Source organism: Triticum urartu, chromosome 7 (assembly GCF_003073215.2).
Source record: "Triticum urartu cultivar G1812 chromosome 7, Tu2.1, whole genome shotgun sequence".
Classification (NCBI taxonomy): Eukaryota; Viridiplantae; Streptophyta; class Magnoliopsida; order Poales; family Poaceae; genus Triticum; species Triticum urartu.
Window position 1 is genome coordinate 689,102,216 of NC_053028.1, and position 21,969 is coordinate 689,124,184.

At 43.2% G+C, this 21,969-nt stretch overlaps 2 protein-coding genes across 3 annotated transcripts; both read right to left on the minus strand.

The window, feature by feature from the left end:
• Window positions 1–3,137, minus strand: LOC125523918. The gene is made up of 7 exons (XM_048688983.1): window positions 2,786–3,137; window positions 2,492–2,685; window positions 2,118–2,396; window positions 1,969–2,027; window positions 1,648–1,684; window positions 1,442–1,513; window positions 1–1,143 (listed from the first exon to the last, which is right to left on the minus strand). Exons 1-7 carry the CDS (start codon window positions 2,963–2,965, stop codon window positions 345–347), a joined length of 1,620 nt encoding a protein of 539 aa, XP_048544940.1. The 5' UTR covers window positions 2,966–3,137; the 3' UTR covers window positions 1–344.
• Window positions 3,138–7,258: 4,121 nt separating this feature from the next.
• Window positions 7,259–21,448, minus strand: LOC125520504 (transcription initiation factor TFIID subunit 1-like). Of its 2 annotated transcripts, none has more exons than XM_048685458.1 (20): window positions 21,217–21,448; window positions 21,005–21,117; window positions 20,044–20,106; window positions 19,913–19,955; window positions 19,492–19,731; window positions 18,712–18,821; window positions 17,755–17,923; window positions 16,295–17,309; window positions 15,360–15,562; window positions 15,022–15,259; window positions 14,425–14,761; window positions 13,907–14,113; window positions 13,702–13,794; window positions 12,476–12,682; window positions 10,797–10,991; window positions 9,936–10,419; window positions 9,710–9,855; window positions 9,220–9,273; window positions 8,195–9,142; window positions 7,259–8,015 (listed from the first exon to the last, which is right to left on the minus strand). In XM_048685458.1, the coding sequence occupies exons 1-20, from the start codon at window positions 21,416–21,418 to the stop codon at window positions 7,653–7,655; spliced, it is 5,430 nt and encodes a 1,809-aa protein (XP_048541415.1). In that variant the 5' UTR covers window positions 21,419–21,448; the 3' UTR covers window positions 7,259–7,652. The 2 variants fall into 2 exon arrangements, with proteins under 2 accessions (XP_048541415.1, XP_048541414.1); XM_048685457.1 differs by having other exon boundaries at window positions 17,755–17,926.
• Between the last annotated feature and the right edge of the window lie 521 nt (window positions 21,449–21,969).

Below are 21,969 nucleotides of genomic sequence, written 5' to 3' on the forward strand. Positions count from 1 at the left end.
TTCGAGCCATACAAGAACTCTCTTTATTTTGAAGGTAGAACTCGCTTGGTGGTACTAGTACACCTAATTATATATATACACAAATCCAAACGTATAAATCTACGCCCGGTTTGGTGAGGTTCACATAAATTGTTTTTGCTCTCGATGGAGTCTGATTACTCCTCGAAATTGTGGTTTCGCTGTCGCAGAGACCCGAGCTGTGTTGTGTCTGAACTGAACTGGAATTGGGCCGCTGACTGCAGTGAAACTCCCGTACGTGTTCCAGAGCAGCCAGCGTCCAGCTCTGCGCTTGCTTTTAACTACGTGGCCGCCGCCTATCTGTCACGATGCACCGCCGGATCGGATCACCAGCCGCCTTTGCCGATGAGCCCGCCGCTCTCGGCGCGCCGGTACGGCCGCCGGGGGCTCTTGAGCAGCGACTTGTCCTCGATGGGGAGCCGGTAGGGCGACACCCGGAACCGCACGGCCTCGCGCCGCCGCCGCCGCTCCCTGGTGTGCACCACCCACGCCACCACGGCGGCCGCCACCGCCACCGCCACGGCCGCCAGCGCCCGGTACACCCTGCCGCTGTGCCGCCGCAGCCCGGGGCAGCCGTCGGCCACCACGGCCTCGAACGTCCGCCGCACGAACGTGCAGTCCGCCAGCTCCGCCAGCGCCGGCCCGTAGTCCACCAGCCCCGCGCTGGCGTTCGCCACGGCCAGCGCCTGCGCGTACATCGACGGCGTGAGCCGCCCGGGCGTCGCGCACGTCTCCTGTGATTGTCCCGGCGCGCCGGACACCTGGCACACGTGGCCCCGCCACGCCTGCGGCGCGAAGGCGGCCGGCACCTCGCCGGCGGCGCAGGGGCGGTCGGAGAGGTCGGCGCGATAGGGGCTGCAGAGGAGCGGCACCGGCGGGCCCGACTGGTTGTAGTTGAGGGGCGGGCCGGCGCCCGGCGGGAAGGCGTTGGCGTTGGAGACGTTGGCGAGCACGTCGTTGAGGGTGGCCACCAGCTGGTGGTTCACCTCCTTGCTCCGGCGCAGCGCCTCCGAGGTCGCCGCCGCGTCGGCGCACGGGAGGATGTCGTCCAGCGCGGTGCTGTTGCTGCTGTCCGGCGGGCGGAGCACCCATTCCTCCATGGCCACGCAGGTGTCGCCCACCGCGCTGAAACGCACACGAGCAGAGGCTCCTCTGTCAGTCACTCAGTTGAGCAGAGCAGAGCTCCGGATTGCAGAATTCAGACAAAAAAATGCATAGCACATAATTGACAAATTTGACTTTTGACGCATTGGATTTAATATAAATATATGTTAGTAGGAGTATAAATAACAAGTTACTTCCCGTAAAGAAACATATAATAATAATTTAAACACTTTTATATTTCTTTACGGAGGGAGTACGTACGAAGTTTTCTGATCAAACAAGAAATCAGATGATAGAAATACAATAAAGCTTGGCTTACTTGTGCAGGAGAAGGAAAACGCCACCGAGTATAAACGTTGCGGTAACGAGGATCCATCCCAGAAACACTAGGCTGCAAATTCACAGCAATTATATTTTCTATTAGCTTGCAAATACTATGTGTGTATTGTAAAGGCTATAGTGGAAATCAAGGAATGTATATGTGTAATTAAAATCTGGAGTGAAGAGGATGTTGTGCAAACTTACAAGCGAACGACTGAGCTCAGGCCAGCCAACGAGAACACTGCAACAAGTTGACGACGAAAAAAATGTTATTCCAGTAATTATCCATACTTTTTTATTACAGAAATTACAAAATTGGTTCTGTTTTTTGTTCTTATGGGAATTGCTAAACTTTTAGTTGACTGAGTCACCAAGGATTGCAAAGTCAAGAAGTTGATAGTTTTCTATATTCACCAGAAAGTTAAGCAGGCATGATTTAACCAAAAACTTAAGCAACTTTTAGAAAAATATACAATTTCTGACATCATAAACCGTATATGTCTTTGTCCTAGATAAAAATCTCACCGAGGCCCAGGAACGCGAGCACCAGCATCACGGCCGCGACGCCGATCAGGATCTTCCTTCTGCAATCACACACACCAAAAACATCATCATCATCAGTTAATCAGTCCATGGCTTGATCGATCGATCATCGATGTATACACGAAACGTACGTGGTGTCGAGCACGGTCCGGATCTTGCGGGCGTTGCTGGCGGTGCGCGCGGCGAGCTCGTCGGCCGCGGCGCCCACCCTGCTCGCCACCTGGTCGACCTTGGCCCCGAGGTCGCGCGGCATGGCGGCGCCGCCGGAGGCCTTGGCCGTCTCGATGAACCCGGCGAACCCCCGGAGGCTCGCCGCCGCGCCGTCCGACTGGCGCACCACGTAGCGCAGCGTCCCCGACGTGCTGCCGTCCAGCTTGGCCTGCCCGTCGTACAGCACCGCGCACCCGACGCTGCGTTTACATACACAAGCTCTGATCAGCTTAGTTCATAGATAGACTTAGCTTCCATATGGTAAAGAGAATATGGAGATTTTGAGGTTGCTTACATGGCGGTGGCGGTGAAGGCGAGGAGGAGGAGGAGGGAGGCGGCGAAGGTCTTGCGCGAGTAGGAGTAGTCGTCGTCCCTGGTGGGGCTGCCGCGGCAGCACCGGCAGCAGCAGGCCACCAGCGCCGCGAGCGCAAAGCCGACGAACCAGACGGCCCCGGCCGCGAACACCGGCGACGCGCTGAAGGCCACCGACTGCAAGCAGCATGCATCGACGGCGGCACACGTGAGCACAAACGAGCACAACCAGCGCAAGCAAAGACGTGGTTAGGGGAACCGAAACGGATGGACTTACGGCGATGTAGTGCCGGTCGCTGATGTTCCAGCCGCGGTGGTAGGGCCGGAGCCCGTCGAGGGGGTCCTTCCGGCGCGTCCGCTCGGCGGCCAGCGGCTCCGCCGCCGAGCCGGCGCACAAGGAGGAGGCGAGGAGGGCGGCGAGGAGCAGGAGGAGCGCGCGCCGGCGAGACGACCCCATGGCTGGCCGACCGGACGATGGTCAAGACAAGATCGAGCACTATTTCACTGGCTTGGGACCGAGATCATCGATCCTATATATCTTCTGCATACATAAACGGCAGTGAGAAAGAAAGATATGTCGTCGGACCAAAGTGATCGGAGAAGTGGTCGTGGTGTGGTGGTTCAATTAGATTAGCTTGTACTAACCCCAGACCATAACACTGGTGATTTGGACGCGTGCATGCATGGCAGCCCGAGCCGGGTCGATCGGTACGTCATGCTCCGAAGCAAAATGTATGTGGACCGTTTCGCTTGTTCGTCGCTGCCAAACGCAACACGCTTTCGGCTCTCGTTTGTGTGCTTCCTCCGGTCTAAAGTACGCTCCAACGTTTCAAAATAAGCGTCCCAACTTTGTACTAAGCTTAGTACAAAGTTATACTAAAGGTAAGACGGTTATTTTGGGACCAAGGGAAAACTAAGAAACACTAAGCTGTTTTATATTATTATTATGCTCAAAAGGAAAACATTGGTGATGTTTCAGACATGACCTAGTCTGAAAAAGACCTGAAAGTACTTTTGTTATCGATAAATTTCATGACACCATTATTCAGTTTACAAATATATTTATTTCCATGCATACTATTAGTCCAAATTTTGGAAGTATCTTCGGAAATTTTGAGTAAGTGGTGTAATTACAACTGGGGGTGGTCATAAACAATAATCCTAAATACTTGTAAGTGCAGCTGCACTATTTGGTTGCAGCGAGGGCACGCGTCTAAGCCGTCCGATCCCAGTTTTCTTAATGCGGTTGCATTGCTACTAATCCCCTGCGTTTCAAAAGATGATACCTGACAAAATAGAAAAGATACCTGGCCGGTTGGTCCCCTCACGTCTTCACGTTCCCCTCTGCCCCACTATTCAATAAGATCCCATGTGCATGCATTGATTTGGAGCTTCAAAATTTTCTAAAATCCGTAACTTTTGACTCGAGTGTTGAATTTCAATTCTGTTTTCACCATTGTGTTTGTCGCGATGAGTTCTTCAAAACTAGATCCCATATCGATATGTTTCGACAAACTTTTTTTTGAAAGCAACTTTGGATGCTGCTCAGGCAACTTTAGTGCTATAAAAAAGCAACTTATTATTAGTATGTGTAGTATGATCGCATATCAATGAAAATCCCTTTGAAGTTGACTACCATGACTACCAAGTTAAATACCTTCACCCTTTAAATTCCCTACCATAACTAGCATGTAGTCTATCATAACTAGCTTCGTCGCTAAGGTGGTGTTTGGTTCTCTAGTCCTAGGACTTTTTCTAGTCCCTAGGACTTTTTGAAAAAGACTCTCAAGGAGGTGCTTCTAAGGAACTTTAGCAAAAAGTTCCATCCTGTTTGGTTTGCTAGGGACTTTTTCTAGTCCCAACATAAAAAGTCTCTGGAACCAAACACCCCCTAAGTTCGTAGTATTGTAGGCAACTTAGTTTTCAAGGTAGGCTAATAGTACCCTAAAGTGGCTACCATGACTAGCTAGTAGCTTAACTTCATCCTTGGTTGCATACAACTTAGTTTCATATATAGGCAACTTTGGACCTAAGTTAATAACGCTACTGAGCATGCACTTGTGGGCTAGCCAGGTCACGAGTGTTAGATGAGAAGTTGCATAGGGGTAATGACAAGGGGACAGATTAGACAATTGCCCACAAACCTATGCAAGTTCTTAATTTTCGATCAAGTAATCTGTGAAAATATTAAAATCTTCAGATATAATGATGCGAAACACACATGAGTTGGCTAGTCAGGTCAAAACTAAACCCCGTATAGATATGTTTCTTTGAAAAAAAATTCTTTCAAAAGCAACTGTAACGCTGGATGAGGCAACTTTAGTACTAAACAGAAGCAACTTCACTCCTAAAAATAACTAATTAGCAACAATAAGCAACTAACTAATAATACAAAACAACTTTGAATCTGAGGTGGATAATATCACATCACCTTCGTAAGCAACTTTCCATTAATAAGAGGCAACCTTAGTGCTAAAAGCAGGCAACTTCACTACATTTTGTGTCCTAGTTAATTTTATATAATATTCTCCTAACTTCCTCATTGGTACTTCTAAGTTGCCTACTGTTCATCCTTGTATGTCGTCATTGTTTCTAAATGGCCTATAATACTATGATGTCGTCTACCAATGATGCTCTGGTGTCTGCTATTGCTAGTTATGGTAGACAACATGATGCTGAATCTTGGCCACTTCAGAGTGTTTGTAGGCAACTTAGAAAAACAATGATAAAGAACTTCATAATATTGTAGGCAACTATTTTTGCAAAGTTAGGCAACTGAAAAGCAATTGTAGGCAACTAATTATCAATAGTAGGCAACTAGGCATCAATATAGGCAATTTATATGCAATTGAACATCAACCGTAGGCAACTAAGTATCAACAATAGGCAATTTGAGCAACCGTGATAGACAAGTTGGGATAATGTTATCAAACTCACAGATACACATAGTATAGTGAAATTACTTTGTATGTAGCACTAAAGATGCCTTATATTTTGTGTGATTTTTCTCGTTTTTACGCAAACCAACCTAATAGTCAGTCCAACTAGGCGAAAAAGAAGAAGTTGCTTCCCTATAGCACTATAGTTGCCTTAATTGCATCTAAAGTTGCCCTAAAAAAAGTTTGACGAAACCTACTCATACGAGATCTAGTTTTGAAGAACTCGTCGTAAAAAACCTGACGGTGAAAGCGGAACTAGATTTTGATGCTTGAATCAAAAGTTATGACTTTTACAACTCTCTAAACCCCAAATAAATGCACTTGGGGACATGATTTAGGCTGATTCAATCGGCACCCATGTGCGCTACGGGGTGTGGACAAACAATTTCCTTTTCTAGCGTGGATAGCTAGACATAAGGACATGCATTTACTATATATGGCGATGCGCTCCAGACAGCAAACGAGGGCAGCGGCGCTTCCTAGCCACGTCCAACAATAATAATCTCCTACGCATGTGTAGTAACCTTCTTTTTTTACAACAGCGGAGGTAATATCTCTCGGTATATGCATCCATCATAGTAAGATACGTAGCTTTGTTTCTATGAAAATTACGTGATCCGGAAGATTGGTGGCATCTAGTGATGACACACAAGATCAAGTACAATATGGCCACAACAGCCGAACAAGGTGTGAAAGAGTCCCGGTACATGTCCAAGCAATTCCATGTCCACATGGGGCAATCCAAACACCCTTCACTCGTTTCAAGGCTGCATTTTCCTTAGGTTTGCTTCCAACTTCCAAGTTATTAATCCCTCCATCCTGTAATATAAGATGTTTTTACAAGTTATAAAATGGCTTGCAAAAGCGTCTTATATTATGGGACGAAGGAAGTACAATCAAACCAGCCACTACTTCTCAAGAAGCGATTGAGGGATGTGCACATTTGTTGTACATAGTTCGTGGAATATTACTCTTTTATTTACTCTGCACATTACCTTTATTTTATTATAAAATTAATATAAATATTTGCAATAACAAATATATATGATGTAAACATATATTACATGATGAATCTAATGTTGGTATTGTAGATGTTTACAAAAACAATAAAGTTTACAAAGTGTGACTTAAAATAAAGCTAATATGGCGAGTAAATAAGAAAGGGCGGAGTGGGAAGTGCATCGATGAACCCACTTTGAAAATTACATTTCTAAATGTTAAAAAAATCTGAAAAGGTTTACACCGTTATGTCTTCATGTTTTATGTGCGTGCATAAAGTTTAATGGAAAAATAACTTTTTTGTGGCCTCTGCAAAAAAGAAAAAAAATTGTGTCGTAAAACGCTATTTAGAAGCACTGAAACTTGTCTTTTTTGTAGAGACAAAACGAAAAGACACTTTTTCACAAAACTCTGCCGCGCACACATATTTGCAGACATGTATGCGTGGAATTTTCTTTTGAATTTTTCGACATTTTAAAATGTGTTTAAAATGTATTTTTCAAAAAGTGGGTGCATATGCCCATGGGTTCAGGACGTGCCTACTCAGAGGGGAATAGGGCAACATCATGGGCATAATCACATTTTATGATGCCAAGCGAGAGAAAAGGTCCTAGGTAGTAAACCATTTAAAAAAAAAAGATGGTTACTCATCTGTTACATCACCAGGCCTGGTCACAAGTCTCCATTCAAAGCATGCACATCTCATTCAGCAACTCAAGTAATGTTAAAAGTATAGAGAGGCAGGTAAGCAACTTGTACCTGATAAATAACCCAATCTACACGCTTTGACTTTGGACATTTTGCACAGTATAACCTGTCATCACGCAATAACCTTCACCCACCATACCATTGCTGATTCAAACATCAGTGATTAGACCAGACCAGGTGCAACCCCAGGCACGTGCTTTGCTTGACCATTTCTGCATCTACATATCCAGGACGTGCAACTACACCATCTGAATATTCACAAAAGTTATACCGCTACGTTTTTACAGCAAGAGGCCAAATAGTTACAGCGGAACCTCTGCGGCTAACCTAGAGCTTGTCTACACTCTCCCAAATTTTCTTTTACCTCCTATGTATTTTTCTGAGTCCCGAGGCAGCAAGAAACAGGCAAAAATAACTGGGATGAAGCTAAAAAGAATGTACAAGTGTGCCATCCCTTCCCTCGCTACCGATCAGCAATCTATGTTAGGTAGTATCTTGTTACTGCGCTAGCCCCTCGATCGCACTTTCGGCGTCGTCGAGCGCATCCGCGCTTTCCTCGAGAAGGCAATAGCAGATCTTCAGGAGCTGGTCGGCCAGCGGAGGGATGTGAGGATGCCGCGTGTCATTGTAAATGTGCGCATTCGTTGCTATCTGTGCAACGTCATGCCTGAATTCCTCCCTGTTTCTGTACTCCATCTTCCTCGCCTTGTCCCTGATGGTACCCAGATCCATTGGGCGCTGGATTATGTCATAGTAATCGGGAGCGACTTTCTTCGTCACTGGTTTAAGAAACAGCAACGATATAGAAGTTTGGTTCCGCAAGAGGTCAACTATCTTCTCCAATATGTTGGAGAGCTCAACCTGCATCAGATGTGTAAAAAAAAGGTTCAGTTTGAACGTGGTTGTAGACAAACATTATTAATTCCTGCATCATGTAACTCCTTGTGGAGACGGAATCAGCAAAAACGGTTGTAGACAAACATTATTATTAAACAATGTACAATTCCACCAAACATGAGCGGAAACATCAGAACAAGTACCTCTCCTCCTCTGCGCCGCTTGACCGATGGAGCATTTTCTGTCATATCAGCTGGGGTACGTCTCTTTGTTGCTCGATCTCTTTCAGGTACCCTTCTGTCATTTCTGTACGGCCTGTGATCAAGAACGTCATCATCTCGAAATTCGTGTCTTTTCTTTTTCTTGTTTTTCCTCTTTGACTTCTGGAGCTCTTCCTCCCTGCTTAGTTCTTGCATCCTAGCTTGAATTAGCCTCCGTTCCTGTATCACTCGCTGCTCTTTAAAAGCACTCCAGGATTCATCACTTCCTACTACTTTGCTTTTCCTGTTACCATCCAGACCCAACCTATCCTGAGAGGAATTCATTTGGCAGGGCTCTCCAGCATACCAACCATCATTCTCTCTGATGTTCTCTTTAAAACTTGGCAATTCAGAAATTTTCCTTAGCTTTCTGGGTTCCTGACCACTCCTATTTTCAATAACTGTTAGCTGGCCCACATGCCCTTCAGGCTGCTTGAAAATGACCTTCTTACGAGGTACATCCTTCTCTGCCTTAGCAGGAAGCCGTATCACGATTGATGGCTTAGGAGTATCAGGAGGATAGTCTTCAGACTTGGTCTTACTGCATATTTTAATTTTGCTCGCATTTCCAGTAGATCTCAAATCATTAGCATCCATTGTGAGTTTATCAGAAACCAAAGAACCTGCCACTGACATATTCCTATCCAAGGACTTCTCAGGTGCACCACATCTGAATTTTACTGGTTTGATCATTTCAATGCAATCGGGCCCTTCAGTTTCAGGAACTTCAGAAGAAACCTTGGCTACCAACCTCCTGCCTGGTGGCTTCGTTGTTTCAACATAACTTGCCTCGTCAAAAGGATTAGATATGTAGGAAATCACATCCAATCCTGAGGTTTCTGGATCCTGCCCATACTTGGCGCAAAGTTTGTTGGTCCGCATGTGCCCAAGCTATGCAATAACAACATGACACAAAGTCAGGGGGAAAATTCAGAACGTGCGAGTAATTCAATGTACCATGCCCTTACCTTTCCACAAGCTCCACATATAAGACTGTCCACCTTTGCTCCCTGCCTCTTTTCCTATAAAGAAAGGCAAGCCACATAAGAATAAAGAAAGGAAGATACTCCCTCCTTCCATCTATATAGGGCCTAATGCTTTTTTCAAGGCCGCCTTTGACTATTGACAAGATTAATAGTACATGACATGCATAATGTGAAAATTATATCATTGAAATCTCCTTTCACATACGAATTTAATGGTATGCTTTGTGTAAGTTGCATGTCATATATTATTGCCCTAACATTTGGTCAAAGTTAACCTCGAAAAACGCATTAGGCCCTATATAGATGGAAGGAGGGAGTATGATCACTGCTATATTAAATGATACTGCTATTAAAACAAGTCTAGAAGTTCAGAACATGAACCATAGATTCTTGATACAAATTCAGTATGGCGACAAAAATGAATCGGAAACAACCAAGACTAGGTTTAGAACTTCAGATGAACTTCTGATACCTCTTTCACTCCTCTTGGCGTGCTCTCCTCTAGGGCCAATGCACTTTGACTGGGCTTCGTTTTATTGGCACCCTGGTTATACATAGAGATGCCATAATTTGTCATTTCCACAGGTTCTTTCTTCCTCTTTATGTCATTACCACTCTCTGCAACATGATAGTCCATCAATAACAATTACTAAACTTGGTACTTGGAAAGCAAAACTATGAAAGTAGCAATCAACGACCTTCGAGCAATTTTTTTACTAGAGCAGCTTCTGCCTGATCATCTTGATTTTCCTTGTTAAATTGGACTTGAGTAGAGCCTTTTCTCATTTTAAGCCCTTCCATATCGTCTCCTTTATCACTTCTCAGATCTGCAGTACCAACATCTTCATTGTCAAATTCTTCAGCATCCAGTAAGTTTTCAAGATCCCCAGCAAACGAGTCCAAATTGCTCTTGGCTTCTGTATCACTGCCATTGTCATCACCGTCTATGGCAGAAAGTGACTGAAATTGTCTGTCCCAAATTTCCTGACATTTCTCTTTAGCTTGGTGATGAAGCTGCAGAAAAGACATCCTTTGTCCACGTGCAAACTTGCTAACTGGAATTTCATCAATCATAATTCCTGACGCTGCTTGCTCACTTGAAAGCTTCCTCACCATAGCAATTCGATGCCACCTTGTTAATTTATCAATTTGTTCGTCTGGAACGCCAAACTTGAGAAGCAACTATTTGCAATATTATCAATGGAAAGCATTAGTGAACAAACTGTAAAAAGACAGAAAAATAATGTGTGCCATACATGTAAATACGTCAGATTGTCTACCATGGTCAATCACATGTGGGAGTGGATCCCACTTCTCGTTGTCATAGCCAATGGCATTTTGGCCACTATACATCTTCTTTTACTGTATGGAGGTAATTATTCCGTTTTTTGCAGGGATCAACATATAACTTTCCTCACAAACTAGTCAATAAAATAATCATGTGAAAGACTACCAATAGACATCTATGTTTTTACTGATTCATGTTCCATGATCTTAAGTCATGCCAACGCCTGGAACCCCCTCGCAATGTCAATGTGTATAGTGCTGATAGATGGTACCTCTCGGGCAGCATCCATGCTCAACCTGCGAAGATCAGCATCCGTCCCAGTAACAGTGGTGCCTTTGGCTGCAGCCGGCTTTTTCTTATGAGGTAAATTGGAGACAGGATTTACTCGCACATAGCTAAATCCTAGCCCACGGCCAGATGGATCACCAATACCAGAGATTTCTAGCCTTTCTATACTTTCTCTGTCCTGCATACATGCAAAAAAACTATATTAGAACAGTTGAGCCGAATCACACACCGATAGACAAGGAACACTAATAATCTACTACATTTTTATTTATTTTAAAGAAGGCACATACAAACGTGCATTTAAGACATATATACATGCACCATCCAGCAAGATCTGCCACTGATCTGGGCAGGAAATATAATACTGGTCACGCAGATCATACAAAAAAGTATCTCTCTGAACACCCCATTCTGCCAGGATAGAGTTTGTCATGGTGTTGCTGTAGTGGATACCGTTCGAGCTCACAGGGGAGAAGGCTGATCCCTCCGTGTGTTTCTCCGCCATATCTCTAATTTCTTTGTCCTCAAAATTCTCTCTCCCCTACCCGCTTCATTGGTCTCTCCTCACCATTATGTATGTGCCCCCTCCACTAATCTCTGCCCTCTCATTTGATTCATCTCCCATCTCCTTATTTGCCTTTCTATGCACTCTCCATCTCTCTTCCCCTCTACCCTGTACCCACTAGGTATGACCGTACCCGCTCAGCATAACCGCTTCAGTAGGTACAACTGAATAACCTACCAGTGGCAGACTACACCCTTGCACCCAAAAGAACTTAAGACTGGTAGAATCAAAATCAAGCAATGTGAAAGGGCTAGCTCAGCACATACACAAATTTAGTGCATATATAAACACACCGAATACATTGCACAGTGTTTGGCTTTGATCAATGATCATCAGTACTAGACTACGTTGTTTCACCTATCTGCAAGATTGTAATTTTGTTCCTTCTTTCTCTTTTCTCTTAATCCCACTGTATTAAACGGACTTTGTATAGTTCTCAGTTTTATGAAGTGGTTCAAGCTGGCGTAAACCCGCGAAAGTCCCCATCATCAAAATAAAAAAATCACTACTCCATCAGTCCAAACAGGACTGGAATATCCCAATGTACCATTGTGAAATTAGGAGAACATATGGTGCACCGAGGCTTGTGGTGCACCTGATGAACCCATTCTCAGTAACCCTATGCAGAAGTTTTATAAAAAACTGAAAAAACAAAATCATGGATGTAGACAGACCACATATCTACCATGTTACAAGATTTCAAATCCAACTGAAGAAACAAAAACTGGGCTGCGCCCAGCCCACTTTCACTGTAAGCACTGGATTTGTCATTTTTGTATCTGTGACCCCTTTTTTCCCAGAAAATTTTAACAATTTCAGATAGGGCAACCGAGGCCGGGTGCACCACAACTGCAGGTGTACTGGATACACTCTCATGTAACTAGTCACTTACTCGCCTGTCATTTCCATCTTAAACTGAGATTTTTCCTGTAGCTGCATGGTAGACTTGTTCATACTCTCTCAATATATATTCAGCAAACCATAACAGATGAAGGTTATCCATGGTATGTCTAGAACACATCAAAGATATTTTTTGCGCCAAAAGTGGTTTACTGGTTTTAGTTCCACAAACTATCATTAAATGGGCAAATAGGTACCTGGTTCATACAAGTAACAAAATTACTGGTAAGGTTCCAGCTAGTGATTTGCAATTCCCTCTCAATATGTGCTGCAGCAGCAAGCTCAATTGCCTTATCGGGAAGCTGATCCATTGCGGAAGCCAGTCCCACAGGCTGAGTAAGCTTGTGGATTCCTAAATGCTTGAGACGATGCTGAGCAGCTTGCATACTCTCATGACAGCAGACCTGAAGTGGAAGTTTTAAACTTTCAGTTACCATATACTCAATAGCAAGATAAGACACTACTTCCAAAGCAAAATTAAACTATAGAACAAGGACTACTTCAAAGCTCGTTTTCTTCTCACGTTACACGTTATTAGAGAGATAATACTTCCAAGCTTTTGCCGCAGACGCTCGGTTAATCGCTGATTGTTCCATGGGTTATCAGTTTGTATTGGAATGCTGGATGCTTAAATAGTTAAATGGATGTTCAGTGATATGCTTCTAAACACCTTTATAAGCACCAACCGTTGCAACTGAGATGCTCTAAGAGTAAAATGCATGACCTTGCTTGTCAATCACACCACTACACATATATATATATATTCAGCCCATGGATATGATGAAACAACTCGTGGGTATCTTTATTTACTTAAGAGAAGTACGAACAAATGGTTGTCTTGACCTAGCCGCTAATCTTGAGCAAGTCATGGCCACCATTTACATCTGAAGTACTCCCTAGAAAGATATGTCTTCTGCTTTATCTAACAGTCTATACAAGTGCCAGGAATCTCCACAGCACACAACCTCAGCTTACTGATTTTCTCGAAAATGCAATTCACTAAACACCAGTTATTAATGTTACTCTGAAGTTAATAAGAGTGCTGAAACTGACAGTCATCTCTTATATTAGAATTAAATATAAGGCCTAATTTTCATTTGGTCTTCATTCAAAATAAAGAGTTCACTTCAAACCCCTGTATTGTGTCAAGAGGGGGAGGTTTAAGCAATTGAGCATCCCTATAACAAGGAATACTTGGCGCAAGTTTTCTATGTCCTTGATTTTGCAATTCATTCATGCACGAGGGTATGGGGCTTTGGAATGGCGGAACTGAGTAGCTGATCAAGTTGGTGATCCTTATATAGCATGCGTTATGACTGACCAGCACAAACATTTCTTTAAGAGATGAGACTGTCAATTGTCATCAAGAGACAAGAAGTAGTTGTTTGTCACAAGTGACAAAAAGAATTTTTGAGAAACTCACACTTTCTGGTGACAACAATCTTCTAAGTTCATCCTCTGACGGAATTCGAAAGTCAGCTCTCTGTGTCCAGAAAAGATGTCCATTGGGTCCTTTCTGTTTAAATGAATGCAGGAGAGCATTAACTAAAACAAAAGTCCATAGCTGGAAAACAAAAGGATATTACAGATACAGCTGCTGAAGTAATAAACATAGGTGATAGATCTACCTCCAGGTCTGCACAATGCTTCAATCCTTTTCTCACAATAACTTCTGTCAGAGGATGCTCAATAGGTATTTCATCAGCTCGAATCTGAGAAAGAACACCAGGCCTCTCCCTAACACGGAATTCACGATATACATATACGAGTATTCGATTCAAAAGATAATTCTGCAGATTTTTCGGTCGTGGTGAAAATACTTCCATATGTGGTTCCTGCCAGGAGAGAACAAATCTATCATTTGATGGATGAAACTGTTCAAGATTTATCGCAAGTATATCCTATCCCGGAATGATGAGATGCAAGAAATAGCAAAAAATGCTAATTTATGGATAATGTAGCAACGCTTAGTTCAAGATTTTCCAGCATTACAAACTTGCAGCACAATAAATAAATAAAAATAACCAAAGCAACCAATCCAAAATTAGTTGCTTTCAAGTAAAAACTCCAAGAGTCAAAAGAAAAAGAGCAACAAAAATGAACATCCTAGAGATATAGAATAGAGTGTTTCAGCAGAAGAGTTTACTTGTTGGCCAACAGCATATAGCTTGTCAATGCGGCGAAGAGAAAGCATCCCTTTTGGCGAACGAACTAAAAGATAATCAGTCGATGCCACCTTATGAGGAAATGCAGGTGCTCTGTACATGTTTGTCTCAAGACATGATTGATGGGACCCAGAGCGTACATCTCCCAGGAAAGGAGATTTATCAGCAGGCTCAATAGCAAGCACTGTGCCCAGTCCATCATTGTTGCTTCGCAGGGATGTAGCTGTCTGATCATCAGGTGAAGTTTTCTGGTAGTACGTACAGAGTCGAGCACCCATTCCTGCATTTGCGAGTAGTAAAGGTCTCTCCTCGCAGTATCTGCATTGAAAGCGAAAGATAACACATGGCACATTAATAAACAAAAACATACACAATCAAAACAACAAGTACAGCATATGGCCATTTAAATGATCAATATCAGATTCTGCATGCAGTAAAGTAATGTTCACCACTTGGCCAAAGTAGCAGTAAAAGTACCAATGTGACTTTCATATAGGAGTACAAGAATTTGCATATGTACACGCTTATGAAAACTACTATGCGTGTGGTATTAAAGGAAATATTAAGATTGGACTTACTCCATCAAAAATACATGTCCATCCTTAACGGACAAGTCAGCTCTTTTCCTGAATGCCCCTGGAGGACGTAGGGCCTTGTCCTTGCCAGGTAACCTCTGCGCTTTCGGCCATAGATGTACTTCAGTGCGAACAACATGCAGAATAGAGTTTGGCCGCACGTTTTGCATGGCCAAGGAAATGTCATCCTGAAGCTCTTTTCCAGAACCAAACAATTTGATCTTTTCAGATGGTCGGAATTCTGCATGTAGTAAAGTTAAGGCACCATAAAGTAACCATTGATGCCCTTCTAAACAAAAGAAAATAAACAAAACGGAACAGGATAATGAATGAGTACTAGCCTAATTTCTTGGAAGCTTTTGATTTTACTGATAGTGGAGTTTTGTCTGCATTGACGAGAAGTTTCACTCCTTTTCCTGCCAAAGTCATTACTATAACAGTCATTGACCCATGACTACAAGCAGCTCCTTGCAACTCAACAGCAAGTTTATTTTCATGGGGGTACCACTTAGCTCTTGGTCTATGGAAGTTTGCAATTTCATTACTGCATGCAAGTTCAGAAAAAAACTTATTAGGAATGAAGTCAGCAAAGAACAAACAAGAATAGTCAGTAGGTTAGCCACGTATGATAACTAAATCCCCAGAAGTATACTTGCTAAATATAGCTAAGAACAAGAGTGTACGGAGCCAAGACTCACAAACAGATCTGATTTTTTTCACAGGAAAAACTCAGTGGAAAGGCATTTTACAAGAATTACAATCTCATAATTTCGAGTTCCAAATAGTGTTGTCTTTATAGTATACGAGCAGCTGTCACAAGTTCAAACTATATCCAACTACGGATCTCCAAAATAAGCAGGAAGTTCATATTATATTATACAAAAATTGTCATGGAACAGTAGAATAAGAAGCCCAGTCGCAGAAACCAGAAGATCAGCGAGGCAGTGGTAAAATATATATGCATGTACACATGCAAAAGGTACCCAAATCTATTGTTACAGAAATATTTCCCCAAGATAACAGAGCAGCCGGTCGTTCACTTGGCCATACCTTATTGATGAACAACTGATATGTCACACTATTTCTGTTGAACTGTTTTAAAATGATCTGTCACCCGATTTAAAAAAAAATCATGCAACCCCATGACCAATAATTATCCCCGTGATGAAATAAGTGTACAAATATTGCAAGATTCATCAAATACAAGTTTGTCAATCCAAAATGAGACGAGAATCATAGATGTGGAATTATATGGAAATGGGGGAGAGACTCATACATGCTCAGGTTTAGCTTCATGGTCTGCAGCTTCTGAGCAGGAACAGAGTGTACCACCTTTATGCCCATTGAAGAACGCTTTTTAGTATGAGATTTAGCTTGCTGTGAAATCTCCTTGTTGGAATAAAATTTGTCATTGGAGATGTTGAATTGGCCATCGAATGTAACTATTTGGTTGTTATGGCCAAAATTTTCCACTGTTGAAGTCCTCACTGACCGACTAACAATCATTGCAAAAGCATGAGAGCGGAGGTGATCCCTGTTCTCTTCATCTAAAATCTCAAAAAGCATCTGGTCATCTTTCAGGTCCATGATTAGCTTAGGCTTAGGAGCATCCTCACTGTGATCCCAAATTATGTTGTCCAACCAAGATCCTTCCAACAGTTCCTTGTTCAGTAGAGAGAGGTTGCTTAAACACTTCATTGTAACGATTTTAACTGTTCCATTTATGTTATTTGGTTCTGTATGGTCTAGGTCATTCTTCTCCGGACTTGTCTCCTTTGTCAATGGAGGGTAACTATTCTCAGGGGAATGATAACTAGCTGAAGCAGGCATTTCTGTATATCCAAAAGACTCTGGAGAATCATTATTTCTACTCTGTACATCACAATACCTGGACACATAACCATAATCCTTAGCCTCGTCTTCACTGTGAGTATCAGAGCTCTCTTCAGATATTACACAGCTTTTTAAACAAGACCGACTTTCACTTGCTGGTGAATTGCCCCAAATGATACCATTTTCCCAGTCTTCATGCTCAAGTGGATAAACATCAGGACAAACTGGAGCTTGTTGAGCAGTAGGGAAATCTTTGTGTGCTTCCTTCATTGGTTGTTCAGAAAGGCACGAATCTTTGAACCCAAAAGTATCACTAGAAATTAACTCATCACTGTCACTCTCAACAAAATCTTCATTCATCTTGATATGCTTCAAAGATGAGACATCTTGAATAGCACACCTTAGAAATACTTCCTCGTCATCTTCAACAATGTCAGAGATGTTTGTGATCCGGACATCTAGAAACAATTAATACCAGATAGAGGTCTATGGCCAGTCAGAAGTGATAAAAGAAATTAAACTAGTATTCTATTAAATTGGTCGCACAGATATGATTTTTTGGGGAATTTTTAAAATGCACAAATGTGACTTTCCAAAATCACATGCACCGACCCATACAACCACATATATTCTCCCTATTAAGTTAGGACTGGGCCTCAGGTAAATGATCTAAGATCAGAAATCAGACAAGCAGTATAAGCATAAACTCTCGACATGGTTTGTGCTAATTAAATTTATTTATATTCAGATTTAACAACCTAAGCAAAAACAGTAAGTAATTCTATGTAACCATTACTTTCAGATTAATATGCGTCCAATCACACACCAGCTATGTATACAATACTGTCAAGGGGTCATGACGATCTTCTTAGATTAGTTTCTTATAGTGAGCCTGTTGAATACCTTTACTCACTGGCCGCTTATGGTGATCTGTCTTGGCTTTTCTTACAGGCTCCTGTACACCAAAAACTTCAGAGAACTTCAAGATCGCACTCCCATGCTCTATGCATAAAACAGGGAGGGAAGTCGCAGATTTAGACTCCAGTTGATCTTCTTCAATGTCAATTTCTTCCTGCTTTATTAGAGACGAGCAGTCCAGTAAGACAGGTAGATATATCATTACAAAGCAACTTCAGATTTGTGAGTAGAAATATGTCGAGGCAATTAACTACAGCATGAGCAGTCCAGTAAGACAGGTAGACATATTTTTCTACTGGAGTCCGTAAAGGTGATGAATGGGAGAAGAGGTCACCGGTGATGGATCTGGGAAGGAGCTCGCCGTGCTGGATCTGTAAAAGGAGGCCACCGGCAGGATAGAAGAGTGGGGGGGAAGGGGGGGAAGGAGAGAGGGGGTGGCGAAAATCTTAGGGCAGAGACAGCCATGGGCGAGAGGAGGAAACGAGTTGCCCACGGGGGAGAGGAAGGGGCTGGCTGTTCAGGTTGGGGTATACCAGCAGCATTTGCAGGTAGTAACAACCCAACTCTAGGGGCTTTTAGGCATTAGGTGGGCACGGGTCTGAGGTGAAGCTGGTGGAGCAGCCTTTTTCGAACTCCACCAAAATGAGCTAGGAGTTTAGGTGTTTGGGACAGCTTCACCAGATTCATCTGTGGATCAATGGAGTGAAGCTCTCACAAACAGTGTCCCCTAGCCAGTTTCCCCAAAATAAGCATAATCAAACCTATGAAGTAAATTTGACTTTGTCCAAAAATATTCAATCCTAACCCAAACATGTTATTGTGTGACGAGCAGAAATACTTAATGAAAAATGTACCAAATTCTGAATGAACAACAAATGTAACTGAATATGCCAAGTAATTCAGAATTCATGGGGGAAACAGGTCGATTTAAATACTGTGTACCTTACAAACTTCATATTCAACATCCATACTTTCCCCTAATTGTGGTAACGAGCTAGATAGCATTTCGATGGCAGGATTGTCGTTAGAGGGTGATATACCCAGCTGCTCAGCTGAAATGGCATCCAAATAGATAAAGAGAAAGGAGACTTACGTCAACTAAGCAAGATGAAATCCATATAAATAAAATTCGAATATAAACTAATACATACATATAAATAATATTCAAGCATATTCCTCCCGTTCCTTTTTAGTCCGCGTTTTAGAATTGTCTCAAGTCAAACTTTGTAAAGTTTGACCAGCTTTATATTAAAAAATGTCAACATCTACAATACCAAATAAATATAATATGAAAATAATATTCTACAATGCATGTAATGATACTGACTTGGTATTAGAAACGTTGATATTTTTCTGTACAAACTTGATCAAACTTTACAAATTTTGACTTCAGTCAAAGCTAATATGCAGAGTCAAAAGGACCGGAGGGGGTACTATATAAGGTGTTGACTTCAACAGGTGAGATTGGTAAACTATATAAGGTGTTGACTTCAAAAAATGAGATTGTATTGTTTTGCTTGCAAACCTATTCTTCGCAAAATAATCATGGAGAGCGAAATACATAATTAGAAGTTGTATGATGTTTTCAGATGTTCAAAATGGACACCGTTCGTGAAAACAATGGACGTTACCACTATGAACAGCACTCACACAGGCCAAACAAAAATAGTAATAAATTAATAATAAGCACAAGCACATTCATAAGTACAGATATTGCCAAACCTTGTATGAAATAATCACCAGGTAACTCGATATCATTGGGTGGTTCTTCATCCTCATCATAGTTCTCCTCATCAAACACTGAAACTTTACTGCAGACCGAAGCAAACATTGTGTTTGAGGATAAGTAATCTTTCTTCGATAGCAAATGGTCTTCCTCCGTAGCTGCTTCAACTTCAGGTCCATCATATTGTTCATCAATATCTTCATAGTCAATAGCATCTTCCGCTTTCTCATCATAGTCTACGGTACAGAAAAAAGATCAGGCATCAACTATTTTGTACAAATATATAATTCAAATGGGAAACATTGAATATCAAAGCTGTCAGAAACAGCAGAAAAATGAATAGTTCACAAATTAGACTCGACAAAGACCCATTAGAACTTGCTCATGCTTATACAGAATTACAGATGTGCCACTTACCTTGCTCAGAAGGATCATCTGGAGCTGAGGAAGACTTAGTTAGCTATAAGCAAACAACACAGTATTAATGCATTTTGAAAAGAAAAAAATATTAATCCCATTAACATTGTGATTATCATTGGATAACATACATCAATGTCTTTCAGTGATGGACCAAGCTTGTCTGCCAGCGCAAAAAGATGGTCCTTCGCATCCTGATAATCAAGAAAAAGTCGTAAGAAATGAAGCACAAGCATCATTACATTACAAAGACAACTAAATAAATTCTTGTTGTCCAAAGTTCAAGCAAAAAATCAAACAATGGAGGTAAATCTATGCTGCAGAACTGACTGCTTTGGGTTAAAGAAGACCTACTGAGGAAAAGCCAAAAATGCTTGGATGGTTTTCCAATTACAAGAAAACAGTAATATGGACAGCGGAATCATCAGTGGATTCTTTGAATTTTAACCGTCATTTTAATGGCAATCCTCCTATACAGGTCCAAGCCACTCGTGTTATTTCTGAAATTTTCTGAACTTGACCCAATATCGAAAGTGTACCCAGTTATGTAGTGGCTGCCTCCAAAAAGACAGAATTACTATTCCTACTTGTATTTCGCAGTGCCAATAATAGATAACGTATTTCCTTTCAACAAAAAAAACAAGATTCTGGGACGTTGTAAAGTCAACCTTTCCTAAACTGCTAATGTTAGCTGCTATCAGGTTACAGATCACTCTAAACTGCAAAATCATACAGGTAGCAGGCAAAATGATAATAAAGCACTTATGTCAAATAAAGTTAAGGTGTACTGAATTATCGGGTATGAATCGGCACCACTAGGGAGAGATGACAATTCACAGAACCAGGGTGTTTGAAAAAATAACCCATATGCTGGTGACGAGATACAACTTGTGCATTAGCGACAACCATATCACACTGGGTAAAGCTTCCCATCAGTCTATCCGCATCATTCAGTTGACATATGACAGTATTGCACAACTAAACAAAATGTCTACATGTGTATCATCTGCTAGAGGCAGCCAGTTGAAACAGTAGAAACACAAAAACATGTGATTCCCCAGGAGAACATAGATAAGCCAACACGGCATTCACCTCGTCGAGGTAGTCAGCGTCCAGGCCACCAGCATCGTCGACGTTGCCGAACATAAACCCCAGGAGGCGATTCCCTTCACCAGGCTCCTCGTAATCGTCTTCGTCGTCGTCATCTGGGAGGATTGCCAGAGATAAGCGAGATGGGGCGAATTAAAACCGGCTCGATGACCCATCGATCGATCGGCCCTAGGGCGGGTGCGCGGCGGGCTCACCTGCGGCGCTTGTGGTCGCAACGTCGTCCTGGTCGTCGCGCTCGCCGTCGCTCATGGCTTCCGCCTCGGATACTCCGTCCGCGGAGGCGGCCGGGATCCGGGGAGGGGCGCGGCGGCGAGGAGGGGAGGCGAGGAGCGGCGGCGCGGAGAGAGGGGAGGGGGTGGGGACAAGTGAGGGCTGCGATGCGGAGGCGGTGCGCATCGGGGTGCCGGAGCAAGCGGGCCGGGCTGACACGAGCCTTGGCCCGTTATAGTAGACGCGGGCGGGCCTATGTCTCGCTTATAACGAGACATGCTGCACCGCCTGAAGAAGCCAGCGCCAGACTAGGCCGGCCCAGTGCCACAGCAAAAGAAACCTACACAAACGGACTATTACGGAGCTTTTACTTAATCTTTCCAACCAAGGCTGGTTATAGTGAGAGTATACCTGGCCATACCTCGGGCCGGTCTGGGCTTTGGGCTGGTCTGGGCTTTGGGCCGGGCCTAGCCAAGCCTGACGCAAAAAACCTAGGCCCAGGCCTGGCCCGGCCATCGGGCCTGTTTTCTGGGCCTGAGCTCGGCCCGAACACATAAAAGCCCGTCGTGCTCCAAGCCGGCCCGACCCGACCTTCAGGAAAGTGCAAAAACGACGGGCCCGGGCCTGGCCATCGGGCGCAAAATCTAGGCCCGAGCCCGGTCTGGGAGCAGCTCGGGTCGGGCCGGGTCAGGCTTTTTCGGATCGGGCTGGCCGGGCCAGGCTTCCCATGGCCAGGT

Excerpts from the sequence above, each read along its gene's own strand:
- LOC125523918 (XM_048688983.1), bottom strand. The coding sequence starts at position 2,965 with ATGGGGTCGTCTCGCCGGCGCGCGCTCCTCCTGCTCCTCGCCGCCCTC. Across the intron at positions 2,397-2,491 it reads GCCTTCACCGCCACCGCCAT|CGTCGGGTGCGCGGTGCTGT; the intron begins GTAAGCAACCTC and ends ATGTAAACGCAG. Across the intron at positions 1,514-1,647 it reads CTGAGCTCAGTCGTTCGCTT|CCTAGTGTTTCTGGGATGGA; the intron begins GTAAGTTTGCAC and ends GTGAATTTGCAG.
- LOC125520504 (XM_048685457.1), bottom strand. The coding sequence starts at position 21,418 with ATGCGCACCGCCTCCGCATCGCAGCCCTCACTTGTCCCCACCCCCTCC. Across the intron at positions 20,107-21,004 it reads ACGCTGACTACCTCGACGAG|GATGCGAAGGACCATCTTTT; the intron begins GTGAATGCCGTG and ends CTTGATTATCAG. Across the intron at positions 14,762-15,021 it reads GGACATGTATTTTTGATGGA|ATACTGCGAGGAGAGACCTT; the intron begins GTAAGTCCAATC and ends CTTTCAATGCAG.